Raw genomic sequence first — 19,577 nt, forward strand, 5'->3', positions numbered from 1 at the left:
TAAGCAGTGTGCTGAAACACACCTAAAAACTTCAGTGTGGGCATTTCCATGGGTATGGGTCCCTTATGTTGAATTCCATTTGAACTAAGCATTAAACTTTTAGGCAGTCTAATGTGTGTGTGTGTGTGTGTGTGTGAACCTTACTTTACCACAATATTTCCCAAAGACCTCGGCTTCACAGGCTGCATTTCATCATCAATCACAGTAACTGTACAAACAACACAAACACACATTGAGTGGAAGCACAAGGTGTAAAAGGGGTTTCCAATAATCTGGCCAGTGAAAGGAACCACAAGGTGGTAGCTGTTTTTAATAAAATGGCCATTTACTATTATATCCTGGGACAGGTTTCCCTGTAGTTCCAACAGGGGGCGCCAACGAGTTTCCCAGACCGATGCAGGAGGCAGTTATAGGAGAACCGGTTTCTGGAGAACAAACAAGTAAAAGTTACAAAACACACAAACTCTCACACACACTTACACACACTCACAGTGAAGAAAATAAGATAAGTAATAAAGGGCACAGTGATGAAGCACAAAACCATTTCACCTAGATCTATAGTTTCTCACCCAAGTTTAACTATTACAAATGTTTCCCCAGTGAAAGCAGCTCGACACAGTGAGAAACACAGCTAAACCTCACCCACCCCTATAAAATTACACCTTTACCCCACCCACACCATTTACAGTACTATTATTATGTCTTATTCCTTTCATTGACTTTAAGATCATTACATTTTACATATATACAGTATCTCCCAAATGTGAGCACATGCCTCACGTTTTAGTACATATTTTATTATTTCTTTTGGTGGGACACCATTATAAAATTAAACTTGAATATAACTTAAAATAGTACATATTTAATAGTACAAATAGTACACAGTGGCGCAGTGGGTAGCACTTCCGCCTCACAGCAAGACGGCCTGGGTTCGATTCCCGGCTGGGGCAACCCGGGTCTTTCTGTGTGGAGTTTGCACGTTCTCCCTGTGTCTGCGTGGGTTTCCTCCAGGTTCCTCCGGTTTCCTCCCACAGTCCAAAGACGGCACGTTCAGGCTAATTGGAACTTGATTGAAATTGCCCCTTAGGTGTGAGTGTGTGAGTGAATGTGTCTGTTTGTCTGTCTGTGTCCGTCTGCCCTGCGATGGATTGGCGGCCTATCCAGGGTGTATCCTGCCTTCTGCCCGATGCCTGCTGGGATAGGCTCCAGCGCCCCCCGCGACCCTTCACGGATTAAGCGGTTGACAATGAGATGATAACTTAAAATAGTCAGTGTTCAGCCAGATAACAGTAAAGATTTAATATTTTCTGATAATAACACAACACACAGCAATTAGTAAACCTTACAGAGAACATGACCAAATTGTGCCCAAATGTGTTGTTGCTCCTCATTAGAGTTACATGGTTCCAGGTGTGAAAGGCAAGCAGGCTGTTAAATGTTGTTAAATTGTTTTTGGCTCAATTTTCTCATACTGTACACTGGATATTCAACATGGCACCTCATGTCAAAGAACTTTCTGCGGATGTGAGGAATAGAGGAATTGTTGGTAACGAGGAATAGAGATGACTATTAACACCCTGAAACTGAAGACCAAGACAAATACATCCAGTCGTAGATCTACAGTGCTACACACTGATTGCTCTAAGTTACATCAAAGAGAAAAAAGAAAAAAAAGAGAGAAAAAGAGAGAGAAAGAGAGAGCAGACACTTTAATTAGACTGCCGAGCCGCCATATGGGAGACACACAGGAGACTGAATAAATCACACTACACACACACACACACAAACCCAGTACACACTTCAGGTGTGCAGGAGTGAGAAGTACTGTCATCTTTCTCTATCAGTTTTGTGTTAGTGATGAACGATATTGGCCAAATTTATATCCCAATATATTTTTTAATTCCAGTTGGTAACATATAATTCTGATTTGGGTATGAAAATGATAAAAGACCCTATCTGTGGTGTATATCATCACACACTGACACTTCCTGGTTACAGCAATCTATAATGTTCTGCTCTTTGTGCTCAGCTTTGATGCAGTCCCACTCCATGCAGGAACGCTGCTTCTGCACTATGGAACTCTATGTAAATGTTATGTGGTTGATATGCTTTTGCTATGAATATGCTACACAGTATGCCAGAGGATGCTTATATACACCACTTACTTAAATTATCACAGATAATGCGTATGTTTACTACTTTATAACTATTGCTACAGAAATATGCGCACACACACATACATGCAGCGAGGTCACTGGTGCAGCTGCTTTGTGGATACACACGCTCCCGGATGGAAACACGGCAGTTGCTAGGGAACAGTGATGACATCAGCATCACCCCCTCATCTCCTCACAGCTTAAAATAGCCAACAGATTATTATCAGCTTCAAAACATCAACCATCTAACACTCGCTCAGCCACGCTGTATGTGTGTAAATACACTGTAAATATGAGTGATCAAGAGGGCATACTGGGAGACTGATGTGTAAGTATCTGTATATGGCAATGTATGTGTGTGTAGGGGTACTGTGAGTAATATAAAAACTGTGTAAGTGTTTACGAATATAGGGACAATTAACCACAACTCAACCACTGGGAAAACAGAAACCATCTAAATCCATCTAAAGAGTCTAAATCTTCTACATCATCTAGTCCACATAAACCACCCAAAACATCCAAACCAGCAAAACCATGTAAATCCTCTAAACCAGCTCCAATCTCTGAACTCATCTAAACCTATTTAAACCAGCATTTAAACATTTATACATTTCTATGTAAACCCTCTAAACTATGAACCCTGTGAACCCTCTTCTCATCAGCACAGCCTGATTACAGAACATTTCATCAGCTTTCTTTACTGCTGATCAGCCTCGACACACACACACACACACACACACACAGACACCCACACACACAGACACACACTCTCACAGTTGTCTCGTAGCTAAAATTTACACAGATAAAATGTGAGTGTCTCTCGCTCACCAGTCTGCCACCAGTGATCCAAAACTGGAACTCTGAAGTTCTTTTTGGCCCATTCCAGCGTCTCCGCATCACACCGTTCCCCAGCCACGAACAGCGTCCTCAGACTGAGATACAAAGATAAGCCTTCATTCATTTGCATTGTTACATCAGTGCAGGATGACACACAAAATAAAAGTGTCAGGAAATATACAAACAATATAAGATCAAAATAAAAGTCAAAATATATACAAGAACAAACAGAGAACAATATTAAAATATTTTAATATCTAGATATATATAGCTCTGGAAAATATACATCTATATATACAGCCCTGAAAAAAATTAAAAGACCCCTTCATTTTCTGAATCCTTTTCTCTAATTTTACTATTTATAGGTATATGTTTGAGTAAAATGAACATTGTTGTTTTTTTCATAAAGTACACATGACATTTACCCCAAATTCCAAACAAAAATATTGTAATTTAAAGAATTTAGTTGCAGAAAATTAGAAATTACTGAAATAACAAAAAAGATGCAGAGCTTTCAGTCCTCAAATAATGCAAATAAAACAAGTTTATATTCATAAAGTTCATATTCATAAAGAGTTCAGAAATCAATATTTGGCGGAATAACCCTGGTTTTTAATCACAGTTTTATGCATCTTGGCATCCTCCACCAGTCTTACACACTGCTTTTGGATAACTTTATGCCAAAAATTCAAGAAGTTCAGCTTGATTTGATGGCTTGTGATCATCCATTTTCCTTTTGATTCCAGAGGTTTTTAATTTGGTAAAATCAAAGAAACTCATCATTTTAAGTGGCCTCTGATTTTTTTTATATATAAAAACATATATATATAAGCATGGTTCCTCAGTGTGTCTACCTTTTGCACATAGGCTGACAGTAATAAAACAGCAAATAAATAGTAAACAAGTAGTGATATAGCACATTGTTAGTAAAGAGTGAGAGAAACAGGGAGAAAGTAATCTCACACATTTCAGCTAAACTAATGCTTTTGTGGTAAAATGCAGTCAAATAGAAACAAAGAGCAGGTGTTCCAATACTTTTGTCAATATACAGTAGTGTAGACTCTTCAAATCAACCTCAAACAAATCTTAACTTTTAATGGAGTCTAAATAGTGATAGTAAGGCTTTTATTATGTATAAGCTACATTAGCCTTGAAACTAACAACACAAAACTTAAAACACCTAAAACGTCCATACTGGCCAAAAATACTTTTGAAGTAATCAGGGTGGGACTAGGGAATTTTAATTGTATTACTCTTTAAAGTTAAATTTTTTATGAGATACCATTTTATAAGAACACTGCTCTTGACCTGCACATACAATCAAGTCCTCACAGCAATTTGTTATCAGAAGCATCAATGAATGAGCAGGTGTTCCTGTTCTTTTGGCTGTATAGTGTACACCAAGCGTAAAAGTGAAAAATGTGTAAATTAGATTTTTCCATCAAATCATTCCCGTTACCCGGTCCACTCGCTCAGTGTCCGGCTCCCCGGGCTCAACTGGAGAGCTGGGCTGAGTGAGGTTGCGACCTCCTGTTCCCATTTAAATGTGACCTAAAAGCCAGGACAGCCGGGGGGCGTCGGCTTGGCTCGGTCCGGCTCTTTTGTGGTACAGTCACGCTCCTCTCGCCTCCTGTGGCTTTATTTCACATCCCTCTCCCACCCTGCTTGACTTTATTCCCCTGCCTGTTCCCAGACTGTGGAGTTATTACTCCGGTTAGTGAAGAAGGCGGTGATACAGAGTATTATAATGTACTTTAGGGGAATAAGTGAGCAGAGATCAGGTTCTGACTGACTGCATTTAGACTGATATGGGCAATATTTATTGAGTTACACAGACAACAAAAAAGTGTGTAATGCATGGGTAATGCTGCAACATGCCAGACGTTCCAGCTGTAGAGGTTCCTAATGGAGTCTTGTATTAATCCAAAATTCTATGTAGCTCCAAAGTTCTCACACAGTTTCTGCAGATTTTGCTGTGGTAGTGGTGGAGTGTTAATAGAGCGTCCAGTAGCTTCCCACACATTTCCAGTAAGTAGTATCTATACAGTCTTTAATACAAGCTCTTCAGACAGCAGCAGTGTGTGGACGAGCATTGTCCTGCTGGAATATAGCACCAGAGTGTGTGTTCAGTAAAGATAGAGCTTTATTGAACATTGGGGTGTTAAAGTTCCTGTGATGAAGACTAAAGCTGAAGATCTGGCATCAAACCAAATTACACCCCACACCATGACACCACCCCTTCTGGACATGTAACATGTGACCACAAAACACTGACCTTTTGATGATTTTGATGATTTAGCTGAGATTGAAAGTAGATAATATTGGTATTAGAACTTTAATCTGGATTTTTTTGAAGCTTGCTTGACTGAAATTTTTTTACTTTTACTCACGCGATTGTAAATACAGTACCAGTTAAAAGTTTGGCCACACCTTCTCATTCAGTGTTTTTTTCTTTTTTTTCTAAATTGTAAATGAATACTGAAGTCATCCAGAATATAAAGGATCACATAAGAAATCATGTAGTAACTTAAAAATGTCAAACAAACTAAAATACTCTGTGAAGTATTTAGGTGGCCCTTTTCTGAGGTGTTGTGCTGGGATACTTGCTGTTTCTAAGGCTGGTAACTCGAATGAACTTAGGACTATTCACTGTATATAAACTCTACCTCTTCACAACTTTACAACTGATGCTCTCAAACACATTAAGAGACAAGAAATTTAAGTAATTAACTCTTAACAAGTTCAGAACAGCTGTTAACTGAAAGCCAAGATGTGCAAAACTGTTATCAAGAGTTATTATTCTAAATAATCTAAAATAAAAAAAATCATGGTTTGTTTAATACCTATTTGTTTCCTAAATAATTTCTGTTTTTTTTTTTGCTTCATATTTTGGAAGACTTTTTAAAATAATGAGAAAGCATTGAATTTAGGGTGTGTCCAAACTTTTAACTGGTAATGAATAGAACTGCTTACTCACTCAGAAGCTGTTGCATGTCAAAGCTGTTGCAGACAGATTACCTAATTTCACAACAGCAGCAGCTTCTGGGTTTTATATCATGACCTTTGACCTTTCTCCCAGCAGCTAAACTCCATTTATTCATGGCGCAATTATGGGATAGGTTGATATAAAGGCCTTTTAGGGGCAAAAGCAAAACAAAAGTCACACTGAATCAACCTGACATTTTTCTTATTTGAGCAAGAAAAGCATCGGCCTCCCGCTGACCGCAATCTCCGGTTTCAGGAGCAGCGTTATTGAGATGATTTTAAACGGCAGGCAGCGGAGGTGAGGCGTAATTTCCTCTCTGTGCTCGCCCAATTATCTAAAACCAATCACTGTAACCCAGACACACTCTGAACATGTCGCACTTTAACTGCTTTAATTACACTGACACTGTAAAAAAATAGTCCAATTAACAATACAGAATTAAATACAGAAACCTCTGATTTTACCTCACTTTATAACCATGACAATTTAATTAATATTCATTTTAACATGCAGTAAATCACTGCCACCCCTACTGAGCTAATGAGATGGCGGAACTAGAATTTTGGAGTTTGATGGTGTTTATTGCAGAATTAATGTGATTTGATTTGATGTTGGGTGGTGTTTACTGGGCAGTAATGGTCTTTGATGATTATGGTCTATTAAGGTGTTGCAGAATAATAATAGTGTTTTTACAGGAGATTTGTGGAGTTTGTGGAAGAATTATTGTTTGGTGGAAGATTATGGTCTTTTTAGGAAGAATAAGATGATGGTGTTTGGTGTATAAATTATAGTATTAGGTGCAGAATGGTGGTGTTTTAATGTGTTTTGACAGTTGTAGACAGTTTGTAGAATGATGGTGTTTGATAAGGAGCATGATAGTGTTTGGTACGGAGCATGATGCTGTTTGATATGGAGAATGATGGTGTTTGTATGAAGAATGATGGTGTTTATATGAAAAATGATGGCGTTTGATAGTGTTTATACAGGATAAGGAATGGTGAAATGGTGAAAAGTAGATTGATGTAATGAGAACATAAAGGTGTATAATAACTGAATGGAGAAGTATGATGTATTAACATGGTATTTCAAAAAAATATGATTTAACTGTGTCAGAATAACTGTGGGAATCATGTGAACATGCTCTACAGGTCAGGGCAAGTGGAGGAGGGGTTACCTGGTAAGTTGCGGTGGGGGAGGGGTTACCTGGTGAGGGTAGGTTGGGGAATGGGTTACCTGGTGACAGCAGGTGTGTGTTTACCTGTTGAGTGGGAAGCGTTTCCCGTGGGTTGCCTGCGGGTCCTGTTGGCGGATGGCTCTGATGGCAGAGGGACCCGTAAACACAGAGGCTGTTCCGTGTTCAGACATCACACGAAAAAAAGCTCCAGGATCCGGAGTCCCCACGGGCTTTCCCTACAGAGACAAACACACACACACTGCTGAAAAAACACATACGTGGACACACACTCACAATGGCAATCCACGTGGGACAGAAGAGGTCATGAGGTCGTTATTAGCTCACTCTCTGCTGAAATAATGTGTCAAAAAAAATCACAGTAATTTTTGTAAAAAAACTAAACAAAAAAATATTACAGCAATATTATAATTATTCGAACTCATAACATGATCAGGATACATCATCGGATATTAATAGGTTGTAGACTCAATTTCACACCCCGGGTTGCCTAGTATTAAACACAGTAGCAGGAAAACAGAGTGCTGCAGACATGCAAATGAGCAAACTGGCTCCTTTTTCTCCTGAATCACTAAGTAAGGTTTGTTAACCAAGCCACTTTGTGTCAGTCAGGAAATCTGTGTGCGTGTGCATTTAGGGAGTTTTCATCCTCAAAGGGGTGGGATGGCAGACAACTCTGCCCAGTGTTAGAAATTAGGCTTCTTCATCCATTTCGCACAATCACTCTTGTTTAGTACTTTTTTTCCCTTTATTATTTTATTGTATTATTCATTTTTAATTATAATTATTATCAACTATAAATGTATCATTTATATTTTATATTTATATAATGGTTAACATTGTGTATCCAAATACATATGAAAAAGTGTCAAATAATATAGTAATAGTAATTTAATAAAATTTAAAATCTGAATGAATTATTAATTATTAATGTTTTCTCACTTGGAATATATATTTTGCAGGTATAATATGAAACTTCTGTCACCGACAGTAAAGTAAACAGCAGATTTTCAGCATATCCTCCTGCATTATTCATTCAGAACAGAGTGAACCTGGGTTGGGCTGGCGGAGAGAGGTTCTGGTGGAGGTGTCAGGCTGGCTGGTTGGTTGAATATGGATGAATGTGGATTGATGTGTTAATTGATGTGGGCTGAATGTTTGTGAGTTGATGGGACTGATACTGAATCTCCAGATTTACACCTCACTGAGCACAACTGAGCATCTCCTGAAGATACCACGCAAACAGCTGAGCTAAACTGCAAAGCAGGTGATGATAAAAAGTAGGATCATTTAGGTGGTTACCAGTGTGTTTGAGGTAGTTGTTTTGTTATGCTGCTGCTAGATCAGGGGTGTCCAAACTACGGCCCGCGGGCCATTTGAGGCCCGTTTCCTTTTTTGGAGCGGCCCACGAGGTATTTTAGAAATGGAATGAAAGTTGGCCCGCTGTTAAGCAGGTTTTTATAATGTGACATTCAAAGTTTGAACGCTAGGTGTCAGAAACGGGCCAAAGAGTCGGAGAGAGTGCGCATTTCTAGCGCAGAAAATCGGGGCAAAAGAGTCTAAAAGCAGAGAGGGAGTGCACATTTCTAGCGCAGAAAAACCGGCCAAAGAGTCTAAAAGCGGAGAGGGTGCGCATTTCTAGCGCAGAAAAATGGGTCAAAAGAGTCTAAAAGCAGAGAGGGAGTGCGCATTTCTAGCGCAGAAAAACCGGCCAAAGAGTCTAAAAGTGGAGAGGGTGCGCATTTCTAGCACAGAAAATGGGGCAAAGAGTCTAAAAGCGTAGAGATTGCGCATTTCTAGCGCAGAAAATCGGGGCAAAAGAGTCTAAAAGCAGAGAGGGTGCGCATTTCTAGCGCAGAAAATGGGGCAAAGAGTCTAAAAGCTGAGAGGGTGCGCATTTCTAGCGCAGAAAATGGGGCAAAGAGTCTAAAAGCGGAGAGGGTGCGCATTTCTAGCGCAGAAAAACGGGCCAAAGAGTCTAAAAGCGGAGAGGGTGCACATTTCTAGCGCAGTAAAATGGGCCAAAGAGTCTAAAAGCGGAGCGGGTGCGCATTTCTAGTGCAGAAAAACGGGTCAAAAGAGTCTAAAAGCAGAGAGGGAGTGCGCATTTCTAGCGCAGAAAAACCGGCCAAAGAGTCTAAAAGCAGAGAGGGAGTGCGCATTTCTAGCGCAGAAAAACGGGCCAAAGAGTCTAAAAGCGGAGAGGGTGCGCATTTCTAGCGCAGAAAATGAGGCAAAGAGTCTAAAAGCGGAGAGGGTGCGCATTTCTAGCGCAGAAAATGAGGCAAAGAGTCTAAAAGCGGAGAGGGTGCGCATTTCTAGCGCAGAAAATGAGGCAAAGAGTCTAAAAGCGGAGAGGGTGCGCATTTCTAGCGCAGAAAATGGGGCAAAGAGTCTAAAAGCGGAGAGGGTGCGCATTTCTAGCGCAGAAAAACGGGCCAAAGAGTCTAAAAGCGGAGAGGGTGCGCATTTCTAGCGCAGTAAAATGGGCCAAAGAGTCTAAAAGCGGAGCGGGTGCGCATTTCTAGAGCAGAAAAACGGGTCAAAAGAGTCTAAAAGCAGAGAGGGAGTGCGCATTTCTAGCGCAGAAAAAAACGGCCAAAGAGTCTAAAAGCGGAGAGGGTGCGCATTTCTAGCGCAGAAAATGGGGCAAAGAGTCTAAAAGCGCAGAGATTGCGCATTTCTAGCGCAGAAAATCGGGGCAAAAGAGTCTAAAAGCGGAGAGGGTGCGCATTTCTAGCGCAGAAAATGGGGCAAAGAGTCTAAAAGCGGAGAGGGTGCGCATTTCTAGCGCAGAAAATGAGGCAAAGAGTCTAAAAGCGGAGAGGGTGCGCATTTCTAGCGCAGAAAATGAGGCAAAGAGTCTAAAAGCGGAGAGGGTGCGCATTTCTAGCGCAGAAAATGGGGCAAAGAGTCTAAAAGCGGAGAGGGTGCGCATTTCTAGCGCAGAAAAACGGGCCAAAGAGTCTAAAAGCGGAGAGGGTGCGCATTTCTAGCGCAGTAAAATGGGCCAAAGAGTCTAAAAGCGGAGCGGGTGCGCATTTCTAGAGCAGAAAAACGGGTCAAAAGAGTCTAAAAGCAGAGAGGGAGTGCGCATTTCTAGCGCAGAAAAAAACGGCCAAAGAGTCTAAAAGCGGAGAGGGTGCGCATTTCTAGCGCAGAAAATGGGGCAAAGAGTCTAAAAGCGCAGAGATTGCGCATTTCTAGCGCAGAAAATCGGGGCAAAAGAGTCTAAAAGCGGAGAGGGTGCGCATTTCTAGCGCAGAAAATGGGGCAAAGAGTCTAAAAGCGGAGAGGGTGCCCATTTCTAGCGCAGAAAAATGGGCCAAAGAGTCTAAAAGCGGAGAGGGTGCGCATTTCTAGCGCAGTAAAATGGGCCAAAGAGTCTAAAAGCGGAGCGGGTGCGCATTTCTAGCGCAGAAAAACGGGCCAAAGAGTCTAAAAGCGGAGAGGGTGCGCATTTCTAGCGCAGAAAATGGGGCAAAGAGTCTAAAAGCGCAGAGATTGCGCATTTCTAGCGCAGAAAATCGGGGCAAAAGAGTCTAAAAGCGGAGAGGGTGTGCATTTCTAGCGCAGAAAATGGGGCAAAGAGTCTAAAAGCGGAGAGGGTGCGCATTTCTAGCGCAGAAAATGAGGCAAAGAGTCTAAAAGCGGAGAGGGTGCGCATTTCTAGCGCAGAAAATGAGGCAAAGAGTCTAAAAGCGGAGAGGGTGCGCATTTCTAGCGCAGAAAATGGGGCAAAGAGTCTAAAAGCGGAGAGGGTGCGCATTTCTAGCGCAGAAAAACGGGCCAAAGAGTCTAAAAGCGGAGAGGGTGCGCATTTCTAGCGCAGTAAAATGGGCCAAAGAGTCTAAAAGCGGAGCGGGTGCGCATTTCTAGAGCAGAAAAACAGGTCAAAAGAGTCTAAAAGCAGAGAGGGAGTGCGCATTTCTAGCGCAGAAAAAAACGGCCAAAGAGTCTAAAAGCGGAGAGGGTGCGCATTTCTAGCGCAGAAAATGGGGCAAAGAGTCTAAAAGCGCAGAGATTGCGCATTTCTAGCGCAGAAAATCGGGGCAAAAGAGTCTAAAAGCGGAGAGGGTGCGCATTTCTAGCGCAGAAAATGGGGCAAAGAGTCTAAAAGCGGAGAGGGTGCCCATTTCTAGCGCAGAAAAATGGGCCAAAGAGTCTAAAAGCGGAGAGGGTGCGCATTTCTAGCGCAGTAAAATGGGCCAAAGAGTCTAAAAGCGGAGCGGGTGCGCATTTTTAGCGCAGAAAAACGGGCCAAAGAGTCTAAAAGTTGCCATAATTAAGGAGTTTAATATTAAGGGACATCATGAAATTAAACATCAATTTGAAAAATCTTAGTTTACACAACACTGTCAAAGATAAAGAGGATAAAATAGTCAAGTAAAATGGTGTGTAAATGAAATAATCAGGAAAAATGTAATATTTAAAGTGGTATGTTTCATTATTTGTTTTATTACAGAGTGTGGCTGGTGACTTCAAATATATTTCTCCTTCTGGACCCCAACAAAAAAAGTTTGGACACCCCTGTGCTAGATGGTTTATAATGGTAGATGTTAAGGGTATTTAGTTGGTTGCTAAAGTTTAGAGGTAGCAATGGTGTTGCAAGGTGGTTGCTATTGTAGCTAGATGATATTGTAGCTAGAAGATATGATAATTCTATACTATGATACTATGATAATTCAGGGAGTTGGTTATAGTAGTTGCTGTAGGGTTGCAATGTTATTTCGATAGTGGTTGCTATGGTATTTATTTAGTTAGTAATGGTATTCATATGATACAAATTATGTCCCAAGGTGTTTGCTATGTTAGTTGTTTGCTATGTTAATAGACAGCTCATGTTAATAGATAATAATTCGTCATACAGTGTCAAAAAAAAAACACATGATCAGGTTTATTATAAATCATTGGTGTAAACAAACTCAAGCAGCAGCAGCAACGTTAGCCAGGAGTGATGAGCTGAGACTTCCTGAGAGAACGCCTTAGATTAACCAACAGCTAATAAATTCTACCAATACCTGCTGCTCCACCCTACAGAGTGAGAGAGAGAGAAAAAAAAGAGAGAGAGAGCCCGCAAGAGAGAGAGAGGCTTTAATGAGAAGAAGCCGCCGGTAGTTTCTCTATGACTGAAGACAAAGGTCGAACCAAATCATCTCCCACCGAGAGCAAATAATCTAAATTCTTCACACAGAGAATTCTCCTCCTGGTCTAAGAGGCTGCAGTAATCACGAGTCAGACCAGAGAGCATGCAGTACTCCTGTTTTATTCAATTTTATCTTCTACACGAGAGCAGATTAAAATAATATTTATTAGGCAAGTAGGAGTGTTTATATTTCTAACACACATGACTGGGAATAAAATGAACAGGGAAGAGAGAGGAGGAGTCTTGTTAGTATGGGTTGTATATGGTAGGATATCCTAAGTATTCACAATTTTTACATTAAGGAAAAAATCACATTTATTTAAATGTTACATCATCATCACTGGAATTGGTGTTTTACATAAAAAATACTACTTCAAAAAATGCTACTTCAACTTTAATTACCATAGCAACCACCATAAAAACACAATAGCAACCACTAAACAAGCACAATACCGTCTGCCTTTGCCAACCACAGTAGATTACTACTGCATTTTTAAGGAAATTTTTACATTACACAATTACACAATGAGTAAAAATCATTTTTGGGAGTGACTGAGTGTGGGAAACCTAGAAACCTACATTTTATATATAAGTATTATTTTGTTTTTATTTCAAAGTGTAGTACTCTATATTGTATACAGCATACAGCATAATCACATTTTTGTGTAGCATTTTTTAATCATATGTTATAAACAAATTTAATCTAATTTAACAGCTGTAGTTAATTTTTATTACAGTCTGAGTACAGCAGAGGCCGTGCTGTAGGTGTGAGTGGACAGACTGTCCAGACTCCCTCAGTACAGGAGAGTGAAGGTCACCCTGAGGGCACCCAGCTCGCCAATACATCACATGATCCACTGATAACATGACCACCTGGCATATTAACACCTCACACACACACACACATACCTCAATCTTAACCACATATCCACACACAGACACACACCTCAAGCTCAGTCACACACACCTCAAGCTCAGTCACACACACCTCAACCACACACACACACACACCTCGTACAGCACCGTGGTGTTGCCATGGAGCAGGGGAGCGTAACAGATGTAGGAGTGTCCAACAACCCAACCCAGATCAGATGCTGCCCACCACACCTGAGAGAGAGAGAGAGAGAGAGAGACTGATTTTAACATTTACAAGATTTTTACATAATTCATTCATTTACCTATTTTTATAAAAAAAAATATCAAGCTATTTAAAGGTGTGCAAGAATTATCTGCCCACCCTGTCAACTTGGGATCCCGTCCCTTTGAGAAAGTAACCTTTGACATTATTAATCAGTGACACCACAACATTCACAGTGTTTTATTTTCAAGGACTGAAGACACTTATTGCTGTATGTTCAGCAAATATTAACATTATTTCACTTATTGTTTCTAAAGTGTAATCTGTCCATCCTTACAGATCATGGTCAATAAAATAATTGTAGAAAATCTAAGTAAATGTTTGAAACAAAACAATGTTATTGTGAACAATTCAACATGCCTGAAACCCTAGGTCAACCATGTTTTGATAAAACTGTCCACCCCGTCACGGTCCATCCCGTCACTGTCCACCCCATCATTGTCCACCCCGTTACTGTCCACCCCATCACTGTCCACCCCATCATTGTCCACCCCGTCACTGTCCACCCCATCATTGTCCACCCCGTTACTGTCCACCCCATCACTGTCCACCCCATCATTGTCCACCCCGTCACGGTCCACCCCGTCACTGTCCACCCCGTCACGGTCCACCCCATCACTGTCCACCCCGTCACTGTCCACCCCATCCCTGTCCACCCCATCCCTGTCCACCCCGTCACTGTCCACCCCATCACTGTCCACCCCATCACTGTCCACCCCATCAGTGTCCACCCCGTCACGGTCCACCCCATCACGGTCCACCCCATCATTGTCCACCCCGTCACGGTCCACCCCGTCACTGTCCATCCCATCATTGTCCACCCCGTCACGGTCCACCCCATCACTGTCTACCCCATCATTGTCCATCCAGTCACTATCTACCCTGTCAGTGTCCACCCCGTCACTGTCTATCCCATCATTGTCCACCCCGTCACGGTCCACCCCGTCACTGTCTACCCTGTCAGTGTCCACCCTGTCAGTGTCCACCCAGTCACTTTCAACACAGTCACTGTCCACCTGTGCAGCTTGCCATAACAGGGTGCATTGCATTGCATGAAGGGAAATAAAAATAACTGGTGATTTGTGAGGTATAGTAATGCAATACAGCAGAGGTGTGGGCACAAAGATGGGTCAGGTAAATTAGATCAAACAGATGCACTCACCTCACCAGGATTTAGTCCATACACGCTATTCATCGTCCAGTTCAATATCACCGCATACCCACCTGTATCCCTCACCACCCCCTGCACAGAGAGAGAGAGAGAAAGAAAGAAAGAGAAAGAGAGAGAACAGTGGAGGGGGCTGACTACTGGGGGCTATATAACCCTGTAGCTCATGCCTGGCATTTGACATGGTGCCAATAGCTTTATGTTCCTCTGTTTATCTACTCCAGCTGAATAATGAATATATTCTAAGGACTGTGCGTAAATATTTGGCAATTTATATTGTAGTTGCTGTGTGTGTGTGTGTGTTTGTGTTAGAGCTTAGATTCTCTGCCCGAACCTGACCCAACCCGAGACTCAACCTGAACTCAAAAAAGATTTGGAACTCCAGAAAATAGTAGATGTAGTGATCTGTTTTTAATGCAATTTTTATCATACACAAAGCTAGGCCTGTCAAGATAAAATTTTCAGGACAATATATTGTCACAGAAATTATTGCAATAAACAATAATATTGTCATTTTAAAGCACCACTATAGAAAAAGCTTTTTCCTGCTTCTGGGCTCCCAAAGGTGCTTTAAGACAATGTGCCACAGTAATAATATACTAGCATAATAATACTATTACACCATTTTACAGTAACTTTTTATTATTAAGAACATACATTGGGCTTCCAATATACAAATATTTTAATATCCTAAATAACTAAAACAAATAAAGTACAACCACCAACCAGGTTAAATGGTGGTCATGACGTCAAATGACAAAGGTTTTACACCAGGATAATGTCTAATATTGTTCAGTGCCTGCAGGGCTGGGACTCTGTGGGTTCTGAGGAATCTGCACTAAATATTAAACAGACCTTTATATAAAAAATAAAGTAACAACAAATAGATTAAAGTAACATTTGCATTACTTATTTTTTTAAACTCTGGACACAAAGGCACTTGCAGATTCCTTTTTCTGATTATATATGTATATGCGGTAAACACTCATTAGCTCAAAACACAAGTGTCCATATGATTGAAGACACAGATAGCTCAGCAGGCCAGAGCTCTTTCTATAAATGTATTTTTTTAATGTAACTGTCAGACATATTCTGAGCAAGAAACACAAGCATGTTTACTGGGTGGGACTTCAGGCAGGATCTCTCTGGGGTAACAATATTCATATTTAATATTCAGCTGGATGAATTGGGCTGGATGGCTGTGCTTTGAATAAGATCTCAGGTAGTACTGCCAGCTTTTGTTGCCACTCTTGTGAAACAAATTAAACATACCGGCTCAAAAAAAAATGATCGCGATTAAAAAAAGCGATCGCGATTACGATAAGTCGATAACATAGTTATTGCACCAGGCCTATATAAAAGCTGTGGTGTGATAATCACAATATAGCTAAGTAACCAAGTATTATCGTTAACGAAAAAAAAAGTTAAATAATGAAAACGGAAAGTGAAAAAAACTTTTGTTAACTGAAACAAAAAAAAACTGTTAATTAAAAGAAAAAAGGTAACTAACTGGAACTGTATTGTGTGTTTATAAAACTAACTAAAACGAACTGAAATTACTGATAGAATACCCTTTATTTATAAGCAATATGTTTCAACTCAAGCAGTTTTAAAGTGGGCGGTGTTGTGCCGATATCCTGCTCGCAAAGGGGAGTCGGATTCTGCGGGGAGTCGGATTTAGGCACAATAATGCAGCGCACAACACCTCGCGGTCAAGGATGTAACTTCTTGTTTACAGTGCTCACACTAGCAGCAAAATAATGACAGAATGTGTTTGTAGTGAAACAGGAGATACAGTGAAATAATCTCCACACAGCTGTGTTACTCATGCACCAGAACACCCCACGCGGGAGGATGAACTGATAAATCTCTCTCTCTCTCTCCCTCCCTCCCTCCCTCCCTCCCTCCCTCACTCACTCACTCACTCACTCACTCCTTCATGATAATTTTGGTGAAAATGAGTGAAATCTGTAGAGTTTATTGGGTTTCTGAGTTTGTTTATGTGGTACACAGATTGATCTCTCTGATGTGATGTGTGTTTTATGTTCATGTGTGTTCTATTTGCTTTGACCACGTTTGACGTGTGTGTGTGTGTGTGTGTGTATGTGTGTGTGTGAGTGTGAGTGTGAGTGTGTGTGTGTGTGTGTGTACCTTAGGTGTACCGGTGGTGCCGGAGGTGTAGAGCACGTACAAAGGGTGATCAGATGGAACACCCACACAGTCCTGAGGACGAGCCGTGGCCATCTCCTCATCCCAGTCCAGTCCTAAACCTGAGGACATGGCAACCCTCTCCTAAATAACACGCACACACACACACGAACGACAAACGCCAAAGGTCACAAGACAGAATGTACACTGAACTTGAAGTAGTGTACAACTTAGGAAAACCTGTCCACATTGTATACGTTGTGAGGTGCTATCTTGTAAGTGAAGTTGGAGGTTAGCAAACTTGTCAGTGTGCTAATGGTAAAGCCAGGTGAATTATGGGAGCTGACGTGAGGTCTGATAGTGGGAGCAGGTGAATTATGGGAGTTGGAGTGAGGTCTGATAGTGGGTGCAGGTGAATTATGGGAGTTGGAGTGAGGTCTGATATTGGTAACAGGTGAATTATGGGAGTTGGAGTGAGGTCTGATAGTGGGTGCAGGTGAATTATGGGAGTTGGAGTGAGGTCTGATAGTGGGAGCAGGTGAATTATGAGTGTTGGACTGAGGTCTGATAGTGGGTGCAGGTGAATTATGGGAGTTGGACTGAGGTCTGATAGTGGTAACAGGTGAATTATGGGAGTTGGAGTGAGGTCTGATAGTGGTAACAGGTGAATTATGGGAGTTGGAGTGAGGTCTGATAGTGGTAACAGGTGAATTATGGGAGTTGGAGTGAGGTCTGATAAGGGGGGGAAGGTGAATTATGGGAGTTGGAGTGAGGTCTGATAGTGGTAACAGGTGAATTATGGGAGTTGGAGTGAGGTCTGATAGTGGTAACAGGTGAATTATGGGAGTTGGAGTGAGGTATGATAATGGTAACAGGTGAATTATGGGAGTTGGAGTGAGGTCTGATAGTGGTAACAGGTGAATTATGGGAGTTGGAGTGAGGTATGATAATGGGGGCAGGTAAAGTGGGATCCAGGTGTAAATGGATGGGACATTCTATTTCTTAAATTGTATAGGTATTTAACATTACTCCAACCACAGTGTAACGTATGTACTGGCAAATACACCATAGAAGACAAATATAACCACCTACAGTGGACAGAGCAATGGGGGGTTGTGATGGTGATCGATGGCATCTGGTTACAATTGTCTGTGTGAACAGTCATCGAATATAAGAACAACAGTTTACCTGCATACTGCACTCACACTAGTTAAAAATAATAACTAAAGTGCAACATATTGCAATATAGTGATGTTCTTTTCACACATACACACACTTTTCCCCAGTGTCCTCTTTACAGAATTTCTTGCCAATAGTTTCCATGACAACACAGGAAACAGCTGTATCTGTGTTATTTTCTCCCGAATTGCGTAACCTTTGTAACAAAAGCACACAGCGGCTCCAGTTAATTAACCGAATTAAAGTGTTACGACCTAAACTCAGTTAACTGTACAACTACAACAGGTCTGTTCTTTAGGTCCTGCTCTAAATAACAGAATGATACAGTATTGGAGAAACCATAAAATCAGTGTATTAGACAGTACTGAACATACAGTCTGAGCAGAGTGTGAGAGGATTAAGCAGACATGCAGTTAGCATCATGCTTGGTGTACATATGCTTCTTTTACTCTATAGCTGCAATAGATAAGACAGGCAGACATACAGACAGAAAAATACACATGCCTTGGTATTGGAGGCAGATGGTTAGACAGACAGTTAGACAGCAGGCAGATCGTTGGAAGGATAGGCAGGCAGGCAGACAGACTGGCAGACACACAGGTAGATAGTGGGATGGATAGATAGACAGGCAGATAGATACATGAATAAATGAATAGATGGACAGGTAGTCAGAGGGATGCAGAGACAGTGCAAGGCAATGCACAATAAATAAGAATATATATTTATAAACATTTATAACATAAGATACAGGTCCCTATACATGTATATAAATAGATATTAGATTTATAGATTTATGTAGTTTGCCTAATTAACTGAGAATAGCAGTGTGTTTGTGTGTGTGTGTGTGTGTTTTAGAGAAGTGTATTAGTGGCAGTTGAGTGGGTAAAGCTGTGTCAGGGTGAAGTGCAGGGTTATTAAGGTAATTGGTGGGCCGGGCAGGGGAAACTGAATGTCCCCTTCATACCAGATATGTGTTTGTCAGCCTCAGATCCAGCACTTAACCACCAGACCCAGAAAATAATACACACACTCCAGTTCCCTCACTGTATCAGTACAGCATACTCTCCACTATTAATTATTCAGTACATATGTGTCAATAATCAGTACTAATAATAAATACTATAAATTACTAGGATAACTAAATAGTATGTATTCTTTTGTATAAACTTGAAGTTTTCTAATTACTAAAAGTACAATTACACAGTCATTATCTACTGCAAGTTATTCAGTATATATTGCAAGCTATTCATTATTACTTACTACGCAAGTACTCTACTAATTATTTAGTATTTATAAAATAATATTTAATATCTAACATTGACTATGCGGGATTTACAGAAAGTAATTCAGAAATCTCTCACAATTAATCAGTAATCTACAAAAAAATTAATCTACTCAGTATCTACAGCTAACTATTCAGGATTTTCTGTAAATTATTCAATATCTAATGCGAATTATTTAGTATCAACCATGAATCATTCCTTATCTGCTACCAATTAATGAGTCTCTACTAGTATTTATATATATTCAGTATCTGCAGCAAGTTATTTCGAACTGAATACTAACTACTCTGTAATCTAAGAGAAACTGTCAATCTACTTACAACTAATTATTCAGTGTCTAATAT

At 40.7% G+C, this 19,577-nt stretch overlaps 1 protein-coding gene across 1 annotated transcript in view; it reads right to left on the bottom strand.

Annotated features, from left to right (window-relative positions):
• acss3 (acyl-CoA synthetase short chain family member 3) overlaps window positions 1–19,577 on the bottom strand; it is a 30,786-nt gene that overhangs the window by 6,349 nt on the left and 4,860 nt on the right. Inside the window, exons 5-11 of the mRNA XM_049473909.1 lie at window positions 16,775–16,915; window positions 14,618–14,698; window positions 13,329–13,424; window positions 7,238–7,389; window positions 2,985–3,088; window positions 330–425; window positions 145–208 (exon numbers count right to left, since the gene is read on the bottom strand). Coding sequence (XP_049329866.1) covers window positions 145–208; window positions 330–425; window positions 2,985–3,088; window positions 7,238–7,389; window positions 13,329–13,424; window positions 14,618–14,698; window positions 16,775–16,915 — 734 coding nt within the window. The remainder of the gene's footprint in view (window positions 1–144; window positions 209–329; window positions 426–2,984; window positions 3,089–7,237; window positions 7,390–13,328; window positions 13,425–14,617; window positions 14,699–16,774; window positions 16,916–19,577) is intronic.

This window comes from Astyanax mexicanus, chromosome 2, assembly GCF_023375975.1.
Source record: "Astyanax mexicanus isolate ESR-SI-001 chromosome 2, AstMex3_surface, whole genome shotgun sequence".
Taxonomy (NCBI): domain Eukaryota; kingdom Metazoa; phylum Chordata; class Actinopteri; order Characiformes; family Acestrorhamphidae; genus Astyanax; species Astyanax mexicanus.